The following is a 25,038-nucleotide window of genomic DNA, read 5'->3' as shown; positions in this document are numbered from 1 at the left end:
ACTAGGTCTTAGGTTTAATGCTAATAATCGAGCCCAGCGGCCCAGGCCAGCCTAGATGTGGGGGGGGGGCACTCTTTTTGCCCATGCCCACAGAGAGGGCTCTGAGTGCCACCTATGGCACCCATGCCATAGGTTCGCCACCACTGCTATAAGGATTAAAGACAAAGCAATGTTTCAAATTACCCACATGGTGGTGCTATTTTCTGTTACTCTGATGTGTAGCTGAAAATCTAGTTATGCCACTGTGATGGCATAACTTTTTTTAATTAAGGAAAGAACCCTAAAAAGTAAATGACAATTTCCTCTGGTTAGCTAGTTCAGTATGATCAGTGACTAACAAGAGAAGAAATATATTAGTTAAATACATAGTGTGCAGTGGAATTCAGGACAAAAAGGAGATGCTGCACAAGAAATAAATAAATGAAAATCCTCACAAACATATGTGTCCATATGTGTGAAATAACTTTTTTATATCTATTCAGTCTTTACTCTTTCACATTCTTCCCAATTTAGTACTTATATGCCCTATGCCATGTGATATTATAATTACACATACCAGTCATACCGAACCAAATGCTGTCTGTTGACCGATATTTTGATCATAATGCCAGGTGTCTTGTCAGGTAACTTTGGGTGCCATTAGATAGAGATAAGTGTCATTTACATATTGATGGTAGCTCAGCTCAGCCCAAGTCTCAAGATGACCTTTCCCCATGGCATAGAATAGATGTTGAAAAGCATGGGAAACAAGATGGAACTTTGGGGAACTCCATATACCAAACCCAAAAGGCAGAGGAGTATTGAAAGGTTCACATTCCTCTGTCCACCTCCCAGCACATGTCAATCACTTCGGCAACCAAGGTGTCATGACTGTTCCATGGCAAGGTCTGAAACCAGACTGGAACAGATCTAAACAATCTTCTTCATTTAAAAATCTTTGAAGTTGGCCAGCCACCATATGTTCAATTACCCTGCTTAAGAATAGCAATTTGGGACTAATAGTTGGTCAACTCCCCTAGGTCCAGAGTAGGTTTTTTTTAGGAGTGGATACACCACTGCCCATTTCAAGGCAAGATCAAGCACCACATCCCTCAGGGAGGCATTTACAGTCTCCTGAACCCAGACTTCCACCCTCCATATTGGCAGATTTTAAGCAGCCAGGAGCCAAAGGGACAAGAGGTGGCAGACAGGTAGCAGGTCTCAAACTTCCCAGAATCCTGTCCACATCTTCAGATTGCTCAGGCTGAAAGGTACCCCACACAACTGGAGAAACTGGCACCCTGGGTCCATCTAATCTTGCTGTTGCTGATGTAGAGTCCAAGTCAGAATGGATGCAAGAGATTTAATCCACAAAGTCCTTAGTAAAGTGACCACAGCAGGCTGCAGAGCAGTTCATCTCCTCCCATTAGCCAGAACCCAATAGGAACCTGACAACCCATAAGAGTTCTGTAGGTCTACACTGTGCTGATGCAATGATGATCATAAAGTGTTGCTTCTTTGCACCACGGAGAAGGCTTTTACATGAGCTTTAGCCTGTGCCTTGTCAGTTTTCCCAAGTCTTTCTCCGCCATTGTTCTAGCTGTCTCCCTGCCTTTTCATCACCTGCAGCCCCACAGTAAGCCAAGGAGCAGGCTCTTCCATCTGAGAGAGGGTGCCTAGGTACAATCATGTAAAATGCCCAGGTCACATCATCAGGAGCACCAACCATATCAGCAGGAGAAAACCCTAATAGTGAGGCAACCTCGTGTGTTTCTTGAAACTCTCTGAAAGGTTGGATCTAGCCCTTTTTTATGCCATCTCACCTAATTCCAATCCTTACTAAAGCCTTCATTCTATGTGCCTTTTGACCATGCAAGTCCTATGATCCCTCGCATAGCTTTTTAGGTGATAAAAGGGGATTGCCTTTTTCATCATCAGAAAAGCTAGTTGGATCCACTCCTGAACTCAAAATCTGCCATCGTCTTGTGTTTCTTGTTTAGTTTCCTTCTGCAAATCTACATGTTTGGTGCTTGTTCATTGAACTGTACAATACAGTTATAGTATATCTGTCACAAGCCTTTATTGGCATAAAATAAACATACAAAATCAGCATACAAAATTTGCCCATTATTGCTCACAATTATAGACACTGGTACTAAAATACTAAATACTAAAATATATACATGGTCCTTCTGTAACTATAGGACATTCCTTCAGCTAAGTTAACTCACTTTAAACGCCATCGGATACTGCCAGAAGCTAGTAAAATTACTGCTGGCTATATGGTCATAATATTATAGACATTGCTTGTATTCATTCAGACTTATCGCCTATTGTTAGCAGAAATTTTGGTTACTCTCACACACTGTGATCCATAAGCACCAAAAGCATAGGTATCTTAAGAGCATCAGTTAGATTGTTACGCTGCGAAATGGATAAGTGCAGATTGTGACATTCTTGGATTTTGCAAACCTACACAATGAAAGAGGGTATGATCGAAAGGTTCCAATTCGACCATATTGATGGACATAGCCTCCTCTCTGTTTATCAATTTGTTGGATATTCGCCATAGAGCAGCATAGAAGGCATTAGATTGAATCTGGCCAGTGTTAAAGCTCTTCTAATTTAGGGTTGGTGATCCACTGTAAATAATTGGCCATGTGTCCTTGTTCAATTGGAATAAGCAGGGTCAGGGGAACATCGCCTTCGCAGCTGCTATCATATCCCCATACTTTGTTCTAATAGCTTAGTTTTCAAGCAGCTATATTTCTTGATAGGGGAAAGAGTGGACTAACGACTCTAATGAAAAATAAGAGTGTTGATTTTTTCCTCAACTAGTTTCAGCCACCTAGAATTTGCATAGTCGAAAGCATGAGGTGTAACAAACTGGAGTGATCCTGCAGATATGGGATAATGCAGCTGCATTCGACAAGTTCTCAGCCAGGCCATCGGCATATGATATTTGCCCGAAGTTCTAAAACATAGGGCTGCATATGAAGCAATAATTTGGTAAGCCCACAATTTTGTGGAAGAACGACTTAGCTGTGTTTATATTTTGTTTATAGCTCCGATCCAAATAGGTGCTCCATAGGAGCTGAGAGTTTGATTTAGCAATGGTAAACACCTTCACGCGGATGGTATATACTGGTGGGCCCAGAGAAAAGAAATGCTGAATTGCTAGGCACTGTTGTTAGCTGCAGCTGCAGTGCTAATTTCCTGGCGTACCGCCCACCATATTGCTAGGTAAGAGTTATGCCCAAGTATTTTGAACTGGTTAACTTGTTCTATGGGTCTATTGTTATTGATGGTCCATGTATGACTAGGGTCTTCTAGCTTCTAAGACCATTATTTTGGTTTTTTTTCATAGTTAATTACCAGTTCGCTCCTCTTACAATATTCAGCACAGCAATTTAAGAGACGAGGAGACCAACTTTAGTGTGGAAAAGAAGAACGGTGTCGCCAGCATACAGTAACGCTGGCACGGTTTAGTGCTTAGTTTGGGAACATGCCCATTGGCCTTCTGGAGGGCTGGCACTAGGATCACTAAGGAATATATTGAACAAAAGTGGGGCCAATGTACAGCCTTGTTTGACCTCTGGTTGTGATGATATTTTCTTGTGAGCGTCCTTTGTTGCGGCTCTTATTCTGCTAGTGCAAGTGTGTAGCTGTTTTATAAGAAACAGTAGTCTGGGGTCCATGTGTAACGCCAATTTTCTCCACAGTAGGGCTCTAGGATAAGGAGTCAAATGCCCCTTTTAACCAGGAAGGCAAACAGTTTACGGTTATTATGAGTTATAATTTTTTGTTAGCTAAGTGTGCTAAAACTGTTACATGATCCAGTGTTGATTTATTTTTAGTGAATCCAATTTGCTCCGGTCCTATTACTTCTGCTTGCTTGACCCAATCTTCCACCTCCTAAGGAGTAGTTTGCATATAGTTTGGCCAATTACAGATATTAGGCTTATAGGATCTATAGTTTTGAAGGATTTGTAATATCACCCTTTTTGTAGATTGGGACAACTATAGATGCCAGCCACATCTTTGGGATGCGGCCCGTGTTATTTACATGGGTAAATAAGGAAGCCAGAGTTGTAGCCCACCACTCGGGTGAGGATTTAAGTATTTCTGGTATTATTGCATCAGGACTCAGTCTACCGCTTTTCTCAAACCACTGGATTAGTTTACCAATTTTTTGAGGATTAACCTCATAATAATCTAGCTCCTCTGGTATTGAAGTGGAATCAGGGTATTCAGTTAGGCTAGCAGTTATAGTATAGTAAGTGCTATGCAAGATGAAACAAATGTGACTTTGGTTTCACCAATACATAGGTGTATAAAATAATTTAAAATACTTGATATAATGGGTCAGTTTTCTACATATCTAGAGAATGGATGGCAGAATCTTACAGAAATATCATAAGTCTCCAAGCTCTTGGGGCTGCTACCTTCACATCCACAATCCCCTCTTTTGTGTGTAGTTTTCTCATGGAATGTGGTATTGCATTAATTAAGCATCACTAAGGGTTGCAAGATCCATCCCTTCAGATCAAAACAAATAAGCGTGACACCTCTGAACACTAATTTCTAAGCCAGAAAACAATACATAACAGATGTTAAATAGATTGTGCTACACTATGGTTGATTAGAGCAAAATGGCAGATATTATCACTGACTATCTCTGCTGCTTGCTGATGAACAAGATATGTTTTGACTTAGAATACAACTCAGTAAGTGTCAGTTTTTCTGGATATCAGCCACAATGCAGGAATGAATGCAAACAACAGTCAAATATTTGCTGGTATTTAACATCAGAGCAGAGAGAATGTCTCAGTTTTAGTCATCCCCTGCATGGCTTTGTCCATTCAAGCTTCCGCACACTTCTTCCTCACAATCTGCTGAAAAGCTGCTGATAGCCATTGGCCTCTCATAATCACCTATGGCTTTCTAGTATTTAAATGGACATTATTATCCCCAGCCAATTTTTTCACAGCATTCAAGAGATAGGTTAACCCAATTGCCAAGAGACTGCAGACATGAGGAAAGCAAGTTCTGGCCTCTCCCTCCATCTAAATGTCCAAAGGCCACTAGGAGGTCATGCCCTCCCCCTTCCCAGAAGAACCTCATTTCCAGGGGAAGGCCTGACCCAATCATCACCAGAATCTTGCTTTTCTCCTCCCTGCAAGGACAGATACTGTCCTCAAATACCAGTTGGCCAGAGACAGAAGCTGGGAAGGAAAGTACATTCTGGCTTCTGAACCAATTGGAGGTCCAAGGACTGTGGAATAGCATGTTTGGCATTTTCACAGCATTGTATTTGAACGACCAGGGTGATCAATAATTGAAAAGCAAGATATAAATCTTTAAAATAATAATAAACTGATGAGAACTTGGAAGTTGTACCAACTATGTTTCCTGTCTGCTGCTTCCTTTCCCACAAAATACCTTTCTGGCACTCTCAGTGTCTGCCAGCTATGGCTATAGTATTGTTACGTGAATGAGAGGTGATGAAGCAGTTCTATAGGTTGCCCTTTTACAACGCTGTGCTGCCTATCTAGTTGTTGACTGTTGCCACAACCTCAGCAGCCACCAACATTCCTACATTTTAAAAAAATGATTCTCTGCCTTAAGTTTACAGAGTTTCACCCAGAGGGGCTGAAATTTAACCAGCTGTGACCAAGTCAAGAGATTTCACCTTACTCTGAAAAACATGGGTGGTTGGTAAAGCCATGTGAAATCTTTCAAATGTGGGCTCAGCTGCCATGTGATGGTGGATTCAGCCATCCATTTAGTCATGCATTGTTTCATACTGCACACTTCCCCAAGACTTAGGTGGTGTGCATGCAAAAATTTCTGATCTGAAACAGTGCCCAACATTTTTTAGCTTTAGTTTTGGTTCCGATCCAAACCAGGAATTTCGGGCACTATTTTGAATTGAATACCCAAATGTACAGCTACAATTTGGAAGTTCTGTTGGCATTTTTATAAATCCATTTCCTTTGTGAGGAAAGAATGGGTGTCCATTTCTGGTACTTGTAATAAAATCTTTCTTTGCAGATGTAAAAGTAGAATAAATGGAAAAAAACAGTCAGGACAGGTAGGAATACAATATAAACAGCATCATTTCCTTAAAAGGAAGTGTCCTCCTTCTTATCAACCTAAACCTCAAACACTTTTTTTCTCTCCTGCTCACATTCAAACTATTTTCTTTTTCAGCCCTCTTGGACACACTGGTTTTACCCACCACCACAATCTCCCCCAAACACAAACTAGCAGAAAGGCATGGCCTTCATTACAGACATTTTCCTTTAACTAAGGCTGATTCTTCACAGGCAACACTAATGGGTTAAATGAACCTGTGTTGCGTGTGCCACCATTTGCCCAGTGGGTGCAGGGGCCAGGTGGAATCACTGGATCCCAACAGCAAATGACAGCATGTTCACATGGGAAACACTGTGAACCACACACCTGAGAATCCCCCCACCCGAGAATCCCCCCCACCCACTTACCAGCACAACATGGCAGCTGCCTAGTGAATCCACTCTAATGGCAGTCACCTGAGAAATCTGCCATAATGGTGGATGGGTGGGGTGGGGGAGGAAATAGAATGCTTTCTACTTGCCAAAGTTTGCACAGGCACGCAAGAAGCATCTGAAACCTGGATTGAAGGGGAAAAGTCTCTGTTTTAACGACTTTCATTTAACCCAGGTTCAGGCAAATATAATGGATTAGAAGTATTTTGGGGGTGAGTTTTGTGGGAACTTCTCGCCCACAACACTTTTAAAAAGAGCCTGAACCCATTATATGTGGCCTGTGCGTAATCACCCCAAGCCTAAAACACAACACAACACAACACAACAGTGTAGCCATGAGTTATCAGATTACAACCTGGAGAGCCATGCTGTACCTTTAAATGAAAGGAAAGGCAACCATCCCATCCTCGTCAATTGCTTCTTCATCATTTCCCTCCTCTACCTAGAATCAGGCTTATTTAGAGCAAGAAGGGAAAGGCCAAAACAAATGAGAGAGGAAGGAGCCAAAAATGCTATAGTTGCATCATGAAATTTATAAGCATTTTGTGGAACTCTGAGCGGCACCCTTGCACCCCCAGGCTGTTCTCGGCTATTGTCCTTGGTAATAGAAACCTCCTGGAGTCAGTATCTGGATTTTCTCATAATTCTGATTTCCATGTGACAAAATTAGAATTTTTAAAATTGGTGAGTTCAAGGAATGCTGCCTGTGATTCAGAACTCAATCGTACTCACTTTAAAGCTGATTTCTTGCACATTACAATTATTCCATGTTCTCAGTGTATTCTGCATTGATAACATCGCCAGGAGGAAAATCAAAGGGAAGCAAAGGGATTACAGAATTCAAAAGAATAACAGGAAAGAATTATAAATGTGAAAATCCATAGGAGACAATGTCAAAAAAGTAGTCATTGAAGGGTGGGAACTTACTTTTAATCGAGTTTAAATGGAGAAACAGGTGCCCTGATAATTCCTTTACACAAAGATTTGTTTGTAATGGCATTAGAAAACAAATTTAGCTTTCCCACAAGAGAAATAGAAAGGAACAAAAGCTTAATCCAAAATGAATTTCCTTCTTTCTGCAAAGATGAGATTCCAAAACAACCACGAGACAATGAAATCCTATTACCAGCACATGCCACTGGGATTGGGGTAGGCCAGCACTCAATGTGCAAACACATTTCATGCAAATTGAAGATGCTAATGTGTGGTGTGACTTGTAGCTTATTCTCCACTCAATGACACATCAAAACACAAAATGCAGAAAGCTGAACCTTTGTGGGTCTGATCTGCTGATGTAAACTGGCACCACTCCCACTGTTCGTGAATGATGAAAGAAAAGGCCAAATTGGATCTCATCTGGACCAGAAGACAAATGAAAAGGAGCCTAAAAGAAGCAAATAGATGGACAACCTGAAAACAGATGACGTGCTTCCAATTAGAAAATGAAATGCACTGCAACAAGAACTCCAACCACACTGTATGTTAAGAAAATGCATTTGTTATAAACAGAGGACTGGTGACTTGAAGAAGCAATAATTTTATTCCAGTACAGGGGTCGGCAACTCAGGGCTCCAGAGCCATATGCGGCTCTTTTGTTCTCGTGATCCATGCGTGTCTCCCAGAAGCAGTATTGCCGTTAACGGCAAGTTGTTGGGACGCCGGGTTGGGACGCTGCAGCTTCCTTCCTTCCTTCCTTCCTTCCTTCCTTCCTTCCTTCCTTCCTTCCTCCCTCCGGTGTCCTTTCCCCTCCTTCCCTCGTCTGGCACCTGGGAAGGAGAGAAAAAGATGCTGAAGAAGGAAGGAAGGAAGGAAGGAAGGAAGGAAGGAAGGAAGGAAGGAAGGAAGGAAGGAAGGAAGGAAGGAAGGAAGGAAGGAAGGAAGGAAGGAAGGAAGGAAGGAAGGAAGGAAGGAAGGAAGGAAGGAAGGAGGCGTGTTTGCCACGTCTCAAGTGCAACTTGCCATTGTTGGCGTCGCCACCACTATCTATCCCGCCTGCTTGGATGAAGGCAAGGCTTGGGGAGGCTGGGGGCGGGGCTTGGGGAGGTGGGGCCAAATGGCTCGTTGGATGCTAAAGATTGCCAACCCCTGCCCCAGTACATTCTGGATATTATCTTTTTCCCCTCTTCCTGGATAAGTCACATGAGCAATCCCAGCCAATTGGGAATTATATAATGAATGGAATGACATTACAAAACTATATAGCCAACCAGATTCAGCTAAGCGATAATGTACTAACAGCAAGCAAAATCAGTTGAAAATGGAAGGCAGCATGCCTTCTATTTGTCTAGTGACTGACATCAGCCATACAAAGATCTTGCAGTTAATGGGATGGCAACAAAATATGATGTAGACAGGCAATCATATTTGGCTAAGAGATGACATTACTTAGGAGAAACAGAGCCAACTGAGACGAGGAGCAAGAGAGGGCCATGCAAATTAATAGGCAAACATTTCCATGGACATTGATGATAAATCATTGAAAGACTGGATATTTTTGGATACTGCTGAAAAATTCCCAAGGAAGAGCACATGTGATTTCAGCTCAGTCCTAGAAATATATTAGTAATGATATATGGCTGATAGTGGAAAAGGAGGGAGACAACAGGGACATTCGGGTTGAAAAGTAAGTGATTCTAACTTGTCTTCGAATGAAGAAGATGTGCCCTTCAAGTGTAAATATCAATCCAATGAAACCTGCTGCTATTGTTGGTTCTGCTAACTTCACCACTTTTTACCGGCATTCCTAACTGGCTATTAGTGAGTGACAAAAGTGTCTCTAAAACAAATCTTGCTGCCCTGCTACATTTCAGAGCTTCTCTATCCAGACCTCCTTGAAATGCTGATGGATTGATAAGGCTAATTGTTTAAGTTTCAGCCCCTGGACTCATGGCATCAAAGATGCAATGGCATAGCACTTACTATCCCTTTATTCCACCAGCCACAAGCAATTATTTGTCTGCAGAAGGTCATGTCCCTGCCTCAGTCTGACTGCTTATGTCAGTGGAAGTGGTTTCTTTTCTGGTCCATTCTCTGCCTATGTTTCATATTCCTTATCAAGTGCACAAAGGATGATGAAATCGACCTCCACCCCACCCCCCTGCAAGTCCAGCGGAAATTCAGCATCCATTCCCTGGCTTCTGATATAGGAACTACCATGCTGAATGTCCCTGCTTTTTTCTTTTCTTGTAGATCAAGTGCCAAATATAGCATTCTGGATCACAGGCAGTGGCAAACTGTAGGTTGCCGCAAACCCAGAAATAACTAATTAGGCTGCAGCATGGGAAGGAAGGGAAAAGGAACTGCTAGGCTCCTTCAAGACTTGTCAATATATTTTGAATTGCATCTACATTAAGCCATTGCCTGTGTGTTTTGGAGACATGTTGCTGTCTAGTGCAAATGGAGCATGAACACATGGAGTAGTAATGTTAGGGCCCAGTGGACTCTTCCTTCCTCCTCCTTCCTTCTCATCATGTGCGTGTGGACAATTGTTGTGTTACACATCAGCTTGCCAATTCCAGGTTGGAAAATTCCTAGAGATTGAAAGGTAAAGCCTGGAAAGGGGAGGGAGGGACCTCAGAGGGGTATAACATGATAGAATCTATTCCCTTCACTTAACCAGCTATTAAAATCAACTATTAAAGCAACTATTTCACCCTGGGGGAATGATCTCTTTAGTCAGGAAATCAATAGTTGTTCCAGGAGATCTCCAGAATCCACTTGGAATGTTGGCAACCCTGGCATGTGAGTTATTGCCCAGAATGGGAAGGCAGTGCACTTTCTGTTCCTTGGCCCAACCCCCACCAATAACCCAGTACCTGGTGTGGTATGTGCTTGAGTTTAAAGTTCAAAGGTAAATCCCCAGCCAAATCCAAAATCCAAAAGCAAATTTCCAGTCTACAAGTAAGGGGAAGAAATCCTCCAGCTTCCTCTAAAACAACTTAGTTCTAAAACAACTCAGGAAGGTGTTTGACAGAGTGGTTGAAGTAGTTGCTGCATTTTTAGGCAGATCCAGTTTTAGGACATTATCAGCCAGGCTTCTCTTGGTATATATTGGCAGAGATTCATAATCAAAACCAATTAACCCCGTACTGATTTGCAGTCAATGTGAACCTGCTTGGCTGTTTAACAACATTTTTGTGTGCATTTTGTTTTCCCAACTGACATTTCTTTCTCTTCAAATGTAAGGCTTTATAGAGAATATAAACGATGGTGGCAATTAAGAAATAATCAAATGGCAGCAGCATCTACCTTTGGAAATGGAACAAAACTAACCGAAATAACACAGACCCTGAAAAATAAAGGAAAGGGAAAATGATATCAAGTTTCTTCAGCTCAACTATCTCACATGGTGAGCTCTGGTCCCATAATATTTGGGCCAGAACCATGTCATAAATCTTGAAGCTATTTAACCCGGAGTCATTTATCTCCACTCAGCTACAGAACAGCAATAACCTTGTCACTACAGAAAAGGAAATAAGACTTTTAATTGCATATAGATTACTGGAGAGCTCTTATCTTACTGTCCAATTTGTAGCTCCAGACAGAATTCTTTGCTTCCCTTGATCAAATTCAGAACCAGTCTATCAAACTACACACACACACACACACACACACACACACACACACACACATACATACTGGGGAATCCTTGCATTAATGACTGTTACAGGCCATGCTATTTGCTGCTCTGTGCTTTCTTAAATACAATCCTAAAACACTTCTTTGTTGCAGTGATTCAAGCAGAGGTTAGTGCCCCAGAAAGAAATGAAATGCATTACAAGGGAAAGAGGGGCAGGTCAACCGGATTTTGCAGTTGCATTGCCCTGCAGGCATACTTACAGGGTGCTTAGAACCCTTCTTCTTGTACGCTGGTATTTGCTGGGGCTGGAAATTTGGAAGTAGGCAGTAGACGTTCAGTAGGCAGCTCAGTAGACATTCAGGCAGGTCTTTAAGCAATCTATGAGTTGATCAGTCAATGCAGATTACAAGGCAGATTAAGTGAAAAGCCAAACAAGGGTCAGCAGCTGAATAGGGCCAAATGGGACCCTAGTGGCCTTTCAGATCATCTGATCCCCACTGGATTACAGTAGTGATGGTATAGTGTGACAAGGTTACTGGCAGTGAAAGCCTAAATGCAAAATGGTGAAACTCGGTTTAGGATTGCACTACAAATGTCCCTCCTTCAAGGAACAATCCCAAGAAGTCACGTTTTCTTGTGGCTAAGCATAATAGCTTCCCCAGAAACAACAGAAATGGGACGATTTTTTAAAATATGTATTTATTTGTATGTAAAATACAAAACAAAAGTGTATTAGTCACATTTTCTATACTTTATCGCTTCACTGGTGAGTGATGTTAGGTTGACCCTTCCATGAAATAAACTCTTTCAAAAGCAGTGTGGCCACCAGAAATTCCTGGAATAATGCCTAGTGTACTGTTTTTGTGGTTTACAACAAAACTGACCAGGAGAGAGAATGGAACAGACACAGCAAGTAGATGACAGCCAAGCCTTGCTGAGACTTGATGGGACCAGGATGAGGGACTTGTCAACTACATCTTTTACTCTTTAAAAAGGTTATTATTGAAATGCTGTCCACTTCACTAAAAGGGTTTAATGTTCATATATGTAGATATGGAAGGAAATATGTTGCTGCCCCTCTGGGAATTACCTCATTCCATGAAATCCTTGCTCAAAATACACTTCTAATTCATAATTTGTATTCCCTGGGGTGTCATCTATATCTCTATATATATATAGATGACATCTATATCTAAAAAGTAGCAAAGTCTTTCTTCTACTAACTCCCAAAAATTCATCAAAAGTATAACAATGGTTTCAGACCTATTCCACAGAGAATTCAGAAGAAATCAAATCAATTTGGTATCATTGGCTCAGAGCAGTTGCCTAAAGGCTATATGAACCATAGCATGTTCATTCCACAGTTCATTCCAGTACTCTGGGGAATTCCTCTGAGGAATTTTATCCATGCCTCAGAACTGGTGTACCCGTCCTTCATATTAAGTGTAACAATGATTCAATACAGAATGCAGTATAAGGTAATAAATAATAAGCATCAAGGCATTGTTGATGTCTAATTTGGGGAATGTCTGTCTCCAGGGGGCTTTAAAGAAAGGCAAATGATTTTTGTTTTAAAAAATGAACAGCTCAGAGCAATGGTCCAGGACTCAGATGTCAGAGTGACTCCTAATGATCCTCGCCAGTAAAATGACTGTTGTTGATGTCCTATGGCAGAAAGGGAATTCCAAAGTGAAGGAAGGGTTTATGAAAGTCTGGGATATCTTATTATGTTTTTTCTAGGAGTTCATATTTGCTTTTACACAGGGTGAACTTACTGCAATGAGAAGAAAGCAAATTGCAACTTTATTTCCTCTGAAATTCTCAATTGATTTTTCCTCCCCAAATCCATCTTGGATGAGCCTTGTACATGAAATGGAAGTCATTTCTCTTTTATTGAACTTAGGTTGGGCACCTAATCAACAGTTTGTTTAGTGTTTTTTATTTGCCAACAACAGCTAAATATGGTAAGATTTACCAAAGCGTGAACCTCACATGCTCTAAGCACTGCACACTGCAGTGATGTTGTGTTAAATAGCTACTTGCATCTAGAGATAGCAGTGCTTCAGCTGCCTTTGATTCTACTTACAGTCAAAGGCATCTAATCTTATAATGTGTAAGGAAGAAAATCAAAATTCTATAGCAATGGAGCTCGTTACAATCGCAGTATCTATTCAAAGTCTTATTGAGCATATTAATAAACATCCAGGCAAGAAGTCACCAGACCAAACAAAGAAGGACAGATTAGACCAGTGGTGGCGAACCTTTGGCACTCCAGATGTTATGGACTACAATTCCCATCAGCCCCTGCCAGCATGGCCAATTGGCCATGCTGATGGGAATTGTAGTCCATAACATCTGGAGTGCCAAAGGTTCGCCACCACTGGATTAGACTTTTAAAAGACCTCCAAGGCTAGAGGCTTAGTAAACGGAGGGTAGGACTACACCCTTCTTTCTATACATAGTCATATTTTGAAGGATAAGAGCGTCTCCCATCATCACTTTTCGCAGCCTCATATGCTGTAGTCTTCTTGCTTTCATACCCAGTTCCAGCCTTGTAGGAGACATTTTTTCCAGAGGCATTATACGATACAGCTTTATAACTGAAACAGAAATAAAACAAGGTATCAGTCAGTGGAACTGCCTAGAATACAAATAATTAGCTACATTATTTCTTACAGGGTAGTGGATATAAAGCAATTGGCTAAACTCCATTCATATCCATTATGTTATCATGCTGAAGTATAATTTAGGGCAAATTCAGCAGTGATGAAAATACAAAAGGTTTTTTTATATGCTTAGTGGTGTTCCTGCTGTAATTTTCTGAACTACTTATTATCAGTAGGACAGTAACAGCCCAATCCTGTGTGTGTTTCCTCAGAAATATGGCCCATTATATTCAGTGGGACATTCCTGGGTAAGTGTTGGTAACACTGCATCATATAAAATAAAAATCATTCCAAAGCTGACTTTCAGTTATGTGTTACTAGCAATAGGCAGACTAGGAAAGCACACAGTAATATACATGCCAAAAACTGCAGATATCAATACTATAAGTGACAGATCTTTCAAAAAGAGAACTAGCTATTAGTAAATAGATACCAGCAATGTGCCACTGTTTCCGAGGAGTGCGCATGAAAACATCAAGCTAACCCTGACCCCCTCCTCTCCATACACTGGAGCAGTTTCTTCCCCAGCCATCCCTGGAAGAAAACCAAGAAAATGGCATCAGGTTACAGAATGTGGCAAGGGGGCAGAGTTCCTTAACGTGCATGTCTCATTTTCTAAATGTATCTCTGAATGCATGTCCATTCATGCTCATGCCCCTGATTTCTCTGAGAATAAGTGGTCATGAATCTCATGTCTAATTTGCTCCTAAGTAACAGACTCCTAAGTAAGAGACTCCCCTAAGTAAGAGATATGTGTGTGCATAAAGTGCTGTCAAGTTGCAGCCAACCCATGGCAACCTCAGCAAGAGCCTTTCAAGTCAAGTGAAAAGCAGGTGTGGTTTGCCATTGGCTTCCTCTGCAAAGTCCTTCTTGGTGCCCTGTCCAAATATTGGCCTTGCTTACCTTCTGAGATCTGATGACAGCAGGCTATACCATGCCACCTTCCCTCCCAGAGGCCATCATGAAGTGGAATGATTTATTGGCCTCTGAAATAAAGCACTCACCTCAGTCTACACCATTATGATAACAAATTTCATGAGAAAATATAGTCACTTACTGGGTCTTTTCTGGTACCAGTCCTCTGCAGGCAATACACATCATGATGCCTCCAACCAAGGCCAATCCCCCAGCAACCCATCCCACAAAGAGGGCAGAACCGAACGTATACCTAAAAAACAAAAAGTAGTAATACTAAGTGCTAATGCCCTGCTTCTCCAAAAAGGCCCTTAAAGTATAGTTACTTTATAAGTCCAGCACCACTCGTCCATCCTCAGTGATGCTGGAGGATCTACATCAGTAACTTCTGTCTTAAATGACTGTGAGTCCACTTTTCCTGACCTTTCATGCTATATCACAGTATGAGCCAAATCACACATGACATTTGGGGGGCAGTAACTTCCCTGGACCTAACACTCTGTCCTCACAGTCACACAGCAGTTGTGGGAAAAGACATTTTAAAGTCCCAGGAGTCTAGTTGGGCTTGAGAAGAAGGTGCAGAAGAAAGAGGAGCTCTTGCCCTCTCTCCCCATCCATTTTCCCAAGCTGCAATATTGGGGGGAATAATCTGCCAGCCAGTAAAGCCAACCCTGTGCAACAAAAGACTCCTCTGAGATAAAGGAGGAAGGGCTTACTAGGAAGTAGGTGCAGAAAGTAAGAGCAGGGAAGCAGGAACTGGGCATGGCCACAGAGAAAAAGGTAGGGGGGGCAGTTGGCTGCTATCTAGGAAGAGGCTGTGGGCAGTCAAACCTGGAGCCTTAGTAGGCTGGGGTTTACCAGGTTTCCTGGAGGTTCAAATAGTGTCATTTCTGGCCAAGAAGGAAGCCAGAAGAAACATTTCCCACCTGACTTATGCAGATTGGTCCCAACCTGGCTTAACCTTTGCAGAAAGGGTACAGCAGCTGGAGCTGCCAGGAGGGCTTGGACTGGGAATGCAGCCCAACACCTGGGAGGAGGGGCAAGTGAAAAGAAGTGAACTAACTGGGCTACAAGGTGGTGGTTAAACTCTGAAAGTCCGTCTCCGCAAAGCAGCCGCCGCACAACCAAGGGCAACACACACATTACGCTGTATTACGCTGCTACATACAAAGCATGCCATGTACGTTACTACATACACATACATAAGCATACATATACGCATACATACATGTACATACAGGCTACGCTACGTAAGCATACATACATACATAGTGTGATGACTTGTCTTTGGGATTGTGGAACAAAGATGCCCCAGGGGGATGAGGCCCTTGGCCCTGGGGACTTCCCAATCCCCCAATAAAAGAGGAATGCCTTCTATACCAGTTATATTCATGGTATAGATATGCCCTATGTCTCTCAATAGATCTAGCATAACAATGGTTAAAGAGCTGGTATTACCTTGTTTGGAGTGTCTGCATCATTCCTGTTGGATACATGCTAGCTGTTGACATCCAGAAGTTTGTGACAAGCATGTTGGCAAAAACAGATACCCCACAGATGGCACACAGACCTGTCAAAGAGGAAGAAGCATCCCTCATTCCAAGAATTAGATATCTGGAGATGTCCAGTTGCATCCAATTGCATGATTGATGTTCTCTTTTTACCTCATGTGGCTAACTGCCACAGGGTGTATATAAAAAGTGCCATAGGGTGTATATAAAAACAGTAATAACCTAATGCTACTTTATTCTTTTTTATGGAAAGCAAAAACTAAATAGAATCCAAAGCAAGACCCCTTGCATCAATGAAATGACTTAAGTCATAGGTTTGTTCATTTTGTTGTTCTGAAGAGTCCAGCACTAAGTCATAATAGGGTAAATTCTGCCAAGTTACACTTTAAAATAACACTATTACACATTAAGCTGCCTTATATGAATCAGACCATTGGTCTATTAAGGTCAGTGCTGTCTACTAGACTGCCAGCAGCCACTCCAGGGTCTTCATCCTTTGGACCTTCTACATACAAAGCAGACGCTCTACCACTGAGCCATGACTCCTCCCCTGAAAGCAACAGCATACCTTATTATTCATGGAGGTCAATAACTGTGAAGCAGATATTTTTATTGCTCTGGTCATGCCAAATGTACATAAGTACACAACATAAAAAGAAGGAAGATAATGTTGTGGATCTTATTTGGAAGCCTATACTGAAAGCCTAAACATTCATCCTTGGATTCCTCTCTTGATGGTATCACCTCTCTGAAGCCATGGCATAAAATGACAACAAAGTAGTGTAGATAATTGTTTAAACATGGGAATCTTTATGAAAATACTAGACATAGAGAATAAAGAGAATATTTGCTCAACATTTCCAGTCTCTTAATTTCATTTGTCATTTCCAAAAGAGGAGCACCATACAGACCCAAACTCACCAGCTACAATGAACATTACTCCGGCAGTCAAAGTCATATTTGCTTTTGCTGAGTCTTCCATATTGCCAATCCTCAAACACTTCAAGGCAAAAATGGCAACCAGAAGCCCAAATGCTCCTAGCACGATGCCCACTATCATCAGAGCCCGCACAGCCTGGAACATTGCTGCAAAATACATAGGAAAATTTAATTAGTAGTGAAAAAAATTGCTCACATTTCTTAATACAACAAAAGGGAAAGATTGCTCATTCTAAAAGGAATTCTTAACAGTCAAGATCCACAGGTGCATTGTGCACAGAGTTTTCTTTTGCCCCTTTAGAAGCATTATGTTGAATTATTATCCCCAAACACTTTTCAAGACAAAAGTAGCATTAAGCAGAAAACGTTTCATAGACACCAATTTTGCATTCTATATTCAACTGTTAGAATTTTATGATGGTATGCTCTGGCCTACACAACCTTTATTGAAAATAGGGGTATGATAGAGGTACCCAGCTGGCATGTGTGGGAGTGCACAGGCTAATCTTAATTCCCCAGAGAAGCCTCCACAACTCAAGTGGCAGAGCTGGGAATCAGACCCGGTTCCAGCAGATCAGAGTGCACCTGCTCTTAGCCACTGCTCTTAGCCACTACGCCACTGCTGCTCCCAGTAAAATATATGGAAGTAGTGTACAATTCTCGGTGTAATCCTAAACAGAGTTACATTCTTCTAAGTCCACTGAAGTCCATTACACAGTCTATGCAGTATTCAGCAGTTTGGTTTATGCATAATGCCATGAAAATATGACAATGGCAGATTTAAATGCCCTTGTTCACTGCAACCCAATCAAAAATGTACATCTTGCACTATATTAAGGAAATTGCAGGAAGATACTAAATTTGATTTCTTGGGGGGGGGGGGGAACCTGCAAAGTTTTGAGTCATTTATTACCTGCCTAGTAGCAATAGTTGACCTTGATATAGGCTTTTTCTGTACAAGTTGTTTAGAAGGAATCTTGCTGCCAAATGCTATGTTTTTTTCTTTGAAATCCGCACATTTTTCCTCCATTTGGTTCCAGAAAGTTTTCTTTTCACTTTTCCTGTGTTATTTTTGCAAGCACTTTTACGGCAATGTTCTTTTCTATCAATTTCTGAGTCAGCTTCCTTTGAGCATGTGGCCATGTTGAAACAGTTTATATTCCTCCACCCCACCAAAAACACCTGGCCCTATCTGCACCTCTGTATAGTCCCAACTATACAGTGGTCTCTGTAGTTTGTGTACAGAACACCTGGCCCTATCTGCACCCAACCTCCAGCCATTTTATTCTCCCCCCTCATCCTCCATTTTTAAAATAGTTTTTTTAAATAAAAGATTGTCTTTATCATATACAATTAGCAATGTAACATTGAGACAGATAATAAGCAGGGGCGTTTAGATCAGCTTTGTCAATTTCACTTAGAGCTTGTGAAGTTAATGTTCAGGGCAGGCACAGATGTAAAGACAAGGAGGTGATTAAAGCAGCTTTAATAATCTTACAAGGAGTTTGTGATGTTAACATTCAAGTACAGATATAAAGAAGCAGGGGTAATTGTATCAGCTTTGCCAATTTCAGTCTGAATAATCGATGCAACATTGAGACAAAGATATACTGCATCTGCAGTTAGGAGTCAGTAAAATAAGAGACTACCACAGTAACAATGGTGCATTACTACTCTAATTTGATCAAAAAATGTGGAGGGGGGGGAACATGTTTCTGTTCCTGCTCCAGTAATTTGTTGGCTTCCATTTTCTGTGAGAGGTTCTCAGTGGTAGAAATGGAGGCTGAGACATGTTTTAATTGCCACTTCAACGTAATTGCACAGCAATACAAGAGCACCTGTGCAAAAGGGGAAAGGGGGGGAAGGTCATTGTTCTGCACCACGGATGACATCACATCACTATTAAGAATAATATGTTTTCAGCAATAGCATATGGAATAAATGCAACTGAAGAGCTTAGGGGGGAAATGACAGGGGTGTAGTGGAGCGGGCAGAATGATTTCCCAGAAAATGTTTCCAAGACACAAGGTTTGGCCCCTGGGAAAATCTGTGGTAAGAGGCCATATATGGACATATCTGATGTTTCCAAATCAGGAACCCTTCTAATAGTTGGACCTTTCTTGCTTTTGTGACTCATTCTAATCGCAAGGTATAGTCTTATCAGTCAATGCAAGAAAACAAATGTTAACTATTAGAACATTTTCAGGCTCCTATTCATTTGCTGAGGTCAGTGTGGTGTGATTTCACTATTATGCATGAGGAAACAAGAGAGTTAATGAAACTGTGCTATCAGCACCTGAAAGCAGTCTCTGTAGTTCGTGTACAGAACAGAAGGAAGCAAACAGAAATGTATTATGCTCTACTTTCAGTTGCCCAAGATTCATCTTAGTGGTTTCTGCTTCATCAAGGTCAAAAATGATCTGGTCTACTACAAAGCAAAATTCAGACTTGCAATAGACATGGGAAAACATGGATATTCCACGCTAACTCCAAAGTTACTATCTAAAAGTTGGTATATCATATTACACCTTCTCAGATGATACTAATGGTCCCCTACCCTGCACAGCATCTCCAAATATTTACCAGCTTGCCTGATTTCTTTTTAAAGATGCTAGGAAAATTTAGTTAAATATAGACTCACAAAACCTGAGCATGTGCAGAACCCTCATCGTTGAACTCCAGTTCACACATGATATAATGAAAACAAGAACACAAGAAGGGCCCTGATATACCAGTGGTTCATATAGTCCAGCATCCTGTCTCATACAGTGGCCAACCACTTACTCTGGAGGCCCAACAATAAGGCACATAGGCTGAAGCCTTCCCCTGATGTTGGCTTCTGACATTGAGAAGTTTACTGCCTCTGAATGTGGAGGTTCCCTTTAGTCACCATGGCTTGTAGCCATTGTCAGACCTTGGCTGTTTCCGCACAGTGGCGGAAACGCAGCTCCATCGGCATGAATTGTGCTGGTGGAGGCTCGGAGGCCGTTCACACGCTATTGGCCCCAACTTGCTCCCAAATATAATTTTCAGGCCTAATCTCCTGTCCCACACAGTCTTAAGTATATGTGTAAAAGTGATAATATTCCAATAGGTTTTTTTTAAAAAGTATATGGTTTGAAAAACGTGCACCTGTCTAATGCCAGTTCAGTGTTTAGTCTAAGCACTGTTTTAATGGTTCATTTCAAATCTTATATTAACCTTATATTAATGCACCTGTTGTTCTGAGACTGCTAGGTAAACAAGTTGGCCTAATTCAAGTCAAGCACTAGACTTGTGTGCAGGTATGCAGCTTTGCTTCCTTCTCCAGACTGCAGTGGTATTCTGCCTGTGTACATGACTGTGCACATGGTAGAAATAGGACAGAATAGGAATAAGACTCTGTTGAGCTTGCAGGATCACTCCATTCATTGATACTGTACCCCTAAGTGGAAGGACCATACATTTTATTTGGAATTCAATTTATAAATACTAAAATTTTAGAAAAAAACAGTACATTCACACATTTTGAAGTAATATAAACAAAAAGTCTAGGAGAGCTGGAAAAACCACTGATTTTCAAAGTACAGTATTTTATTAATTTTTTACTGTTGGATTGAATAATAGACAATATACAAATGACTTTTCTGTACTTATTCCAGTGCAATATATTAATCAACATATTGTTAAAATAGTAAACCGATAAGTCCCAATTTATGAACTGATGGCAAAGAGTCGTGAATATCTTAAAAGTCTAGTGGATTATATGAAACAGAGACTTATTTTTCCAAAAGACTTGGCACAGAGTACTATAGATGCTGGAAAAATGCACATCAGATCTGATATAAATGCTGGAAATATAATAAGAATAATTCACATGTGTTTATTCTAACTTCTTGAACTATCGGTGTCTATTATTAGGATATTTGGATATTATTAAGATATTTGAAGTGAAATCTAGAGATGTGTAAATGATTGTTGGTTGAAAAAAATATTCCTATAATTTAGAATACTATGCACATGATTATACTAAGGAATGATCAGAAAAGCAATTGAAGAAAAATAATGGGAATGTTTTATATGACTGAAAAAAGATAAACATGTTCAGAAAATCGGGATAGTATTCTTTGGTAAAATAGTGAATTCATTTTCTGAGTGGATAAAACTCATTTTGAACATCTGTGATAATTTCAATAGAAATTATACATAAATCACACATTACACATAAATCACACTTTCAGTATTAATGAGATCTCTGCTTGAGTTAAATAGCACACTCTGTGTTATGCACCCAAAGTAATGTACATAAAACTCCTGTAATGACATTGAGAAACATGAAAATACATATGCAAGCAGGTGCCTTATTAAGATTTGATGTATCCTGTATTAGTAAACCTCTGTCAGCAATATTCAAGTTAATTATAACAAAGAATTCTATCCTAGAACAGAATATAATCATTTATATAGATGTGGAATTTTCTGAAACCCAACGTCTGGAATCAAGTAAGAGCGTTTAATCAAAAACAGCCCACAGGAAACAAATATTTACTGAAATATGTAAAATAGCTTCATACTAGTTACTTAGGTGTTACTTAAAGCAGAGTTATACCCTCCTAATTCTATTGACTTAATTGTACCCTTTAAGTCTATTGGCTTCAATGGACATAGAAGTGTCTAACCATGCTTCGGATTGCACTGTTAAATTGAAATAACTGCAAAAATCAGAAATATAATTTAAGTCAAAATTTCCAAGCATAAAAGCTATAGGACTCATATATTGGGTATGATATTAGATTTACGGCAACTGTATCTACATTTACGATCAAAGAAGTCAATATGTGGTCTGCATTTATACTAGCATACTGGTAATACATTGTTTCACGTTAGTCTGTGAAAACTCTAGATTTCTTTATGTTTCTAAGGTAGCCTTGACCAACCCATGCCCTACCTGGTAGCCCAAGAATTGTGAAATAAGGCCGACACTCCGTAAACCCCGAACTTTGACTGACACAGCTCCTCCAGAGCCCCTGATACTGGAACACAGCTGTCACTGGGTTGTCATATAAGTCCTGGGTACTCCACATATCCATCCCTGTGGCGGCAATGCAGCCAGCTAAACCCAGGGCTGACACTAAAAATCCCAACACTTGGCAAATTGTTGTGGACATATCTCCCGTCCAGCTAAGAGGTGATATACCACTAGCAAAGTGAAAGGGAACACTGAAGTCCCCTTCACTGTACCAGCAGACTGTTGCTGCCCTTATCAGATGGTTTCCATTAATAGACTTTGTTTGCTCAGTGTGTTTTTGCAAGATATCTCAGTTTCACTCCTGTTGGCTAATGTTGTATGCTTTAGGGTTGGTGGGTTTGGGGACTGGAACGTTTATCTCTTAAAAGCCTTTGTCCTCTCATAGTAAAACCGGCATCATTGGTCAAGTGTAGGGTAACCTTCTCTGAACAAACCACACTATACTTTTTGTGTGATATCGTAACACATACAAGCCTATGTCCATAAGATATATTTGGTTACCCATTCAAAGAAAAAGGGAACTAAACCATGTTTACAAGATAGAGACTATAGACTGGATCTACAGTGAATTACCATCATTACAAAGGTGTTTCCATCATTGGAGAAGGGGCTAGTTTTTACCAATTTCCCTCTTCCCTGTAGATTTCCATATTGCATCCAGAATCATTCCTGAGGAGTCCCAAGGACAGCCTTTCAGAGAACTTGAGGACATACAGTGGAAAGGGTAGACAATGAAGTTCCATTTTATAAACCAAACCCCAATGGATTGGATCCTATGACTATCTTCTGCAGAGTGAAAAATCTTGCTTCAGAAAAAGTCTCATTTGATAGGAAAAGACTCCTCAATAGAAGAACAACAGTGGAATCAAACTTTTTCAGTACTTCCTGAAGAGACCACTTTTAGGTAATGCCATCTAACAGTGGTTTTTTACCCTTGCAATGGATCTCAATGTAGACTTTTATTTTTATGAAAATAATATTACCGATAGTCCAATGTACTTTGGTTTATTATTTATTTGTTAAAACATTATATTCCTCCTTTCCTTATTGCTCAAGGCAGCTTATAAAAGCAGTTGAAACATTATTATGAAACTTTTTCAGTTTAAACCAAAAATAAAATAGCAAATATCAGAATTTTCTGCTTGCAATGTGAGGTTTCTGCCGGATCTTAATGTAGAATAATAAAGTTAGGCAAATTCAGACCATAACTCTGCATTGCATGTTAAAAAGTAAGGATGAGCCACTGATCTGTTTTCAAGGGGAGAGAAAAACGCACTTCCATTAAAATTACTCTAAAATAGTTATTTTTAAAAGCCTTGAAAAGAGGAGTGAGAAGGCTTCTACCTTGAACACACAGTTTCAGTTACAGTCATGTTATTGAAAGATAAAAGGAATACAGATGGATCTTTCCCCCTAATTTACTCATGTGCTGTTTTTATACATTTGTTGTATTAACTACCAATGCAGACAGGATAATGTTCTGGGCCACAAGTCTGGAATAGCAGCCTCATGCTCTTACTTTGCAGATGAGGGGTTCCTCTGGCCTTATGGGCCAAAGTTAACATGGAAATGGGATAGTCACTGTGCTAATCTGGCTGTGAAACTATGAGTCAGCCAATGAAATTAATAGTGAGCAACTGTTTTCTCGGTAGTACATCTAGAACAGGAAGTCAGTCTCTTACCGAAACTCTGAAGGTCTACTTTTTAATTTTAAAAAATAGGACTTGGAAGATCTGGCATGAGCTCTTAAACCTTACATAAATCCATTAAATAAGAGACATTTTAATGCAGTCACAACACTAAGGACCAAAGGTATCAGAGCAGAGCCTGGACTCTTTATGGTTTTCTGTATCTCTTGTCCTCAACAGAATGAAGAGTTGAGCTGATGCCACTGGTTCTCCTGTTGGGGAGTCATTTTCCAGTGCATGTTAGCCAAAGCACTTTCTACTTCTGTTCCCTGCGTAAATCTTTAATCAGTCAGGCCTGAGTCTCCTGCTAAACACATCCTAAATGCTTGCTTTGAAGAGCAATATTTTATGAAGGACTAGAGATGTAGCATACAACCCTTGCAATGTTGCAGAGGATTCTGGGACCCTAGTACTGAGTACTAGTACTGAGAGGTTCAGCTTCTTGGTACAGCAAAATATCCTGGGCTGGGCTTCAGGGAGAGGAATCTATGAATACACAAACTGAGTGGCTGCAACAGTTTCATGCTGGCTGAGAAATCATTCTGGTGTAACACTTGATGGAATAATTTGATTAGTTATTGGTTCAACTGGGAGAGCAACATACATAAATAGGTCACCCATCCATATCTTTATTGCAGTTATTTCCCAAGTACCTATGCTCACAGCTCTTCAGCCCTAATCAGGCATGTTATGCCCATTGACTTCAGTTTGAAATCTCTACATGCCACATGACAGGAGAACTGTCACTTTATAATCGTTGAAAAAGGCAGAAGGTCTGTGCAAATTAGGAAATTAATCCTGTTTCTCCACTGTGGGGAATAGCTCTCAGTAGTGATATAAATTTGCCAGAGTCCTCTGCCAGATGCACAGCTGTGAGTTACAGGGACCTTCTGGACTCCAGCCTCGTCAATTCCAATCTGCAACTGATTTACTTCAACTCTGACCTAGAAACAAATTCAGCTTTTATCCAATCACAATATCTTTATTTGCAACAGACACAATCAACACAACACCCTCCTTGAGAAGCTGAATGGAAGCTATCATTGATAATGATGAGTTCATGTTACAGGGAGCTTATTATTCATTGACCACCACATGACTATTTATTTAGTTATTTATTTCTAAGTTTTATATACTTCTCTACCCCTGAAGGGCTCTGAGTGGTGAACAACATAATATTACAACATATACAATTAAAAACCATTAAAATAAACACAGCGGTA

At 40.5% G+C, this 25,038-nt stretch overlaps 1 protein-coding gene across 1 annotated transcript; it reads right to left on the bottom strand.

The window, feature by feature from the left end:
• Window positions 1–13,540: 13,540 nt before the first annotated feature.
• On the bottom strand, window positions 13,541–22,266 carry CLDN18 (claudin 18). Its single transcript, XM_048506834.1, has 5 exons — window positions 22,047–22,266; window positions 17,102–17,266; window positions 16,128–16,239; window positions 14,812–14,922; window positions 13,541–13,688 (listed from the first exon to the last, which is right to left on the bottom strand). The coding sequence occupies exons 1-5, from the start codon at window positions 22,264–22,266 to the stop codon at window positions 13,541–13,543; spliced, it is 756 nt and encodes a 251-aa protein (XP_048362791.1).
• Between the last annotated feature and the right edge of the window lie 2,772 nt (window positions 22,267–25,038).

This window comes from Sphaerodactylus townsendi, linkage group LG08, assembly GCF_021028975.2.
Source record: "Sphaerodactylus townsendi isolate TG3544 linkage group LG08, MPM_Stown_v2.3, whole genome shotgun sequence".
Taxonomy (NCBI): Eukaryota; Metazoa; Chordata; class Lepidosauria; order Squamata; family Sphaerodactylidae; genus Sphaerodactylus; species Sphaerodactylus townsendi.
Note: the sequence above shows the minus strand (reverse complement) of the source record. Positions and strands in the feature narration are given on the sequence as shown.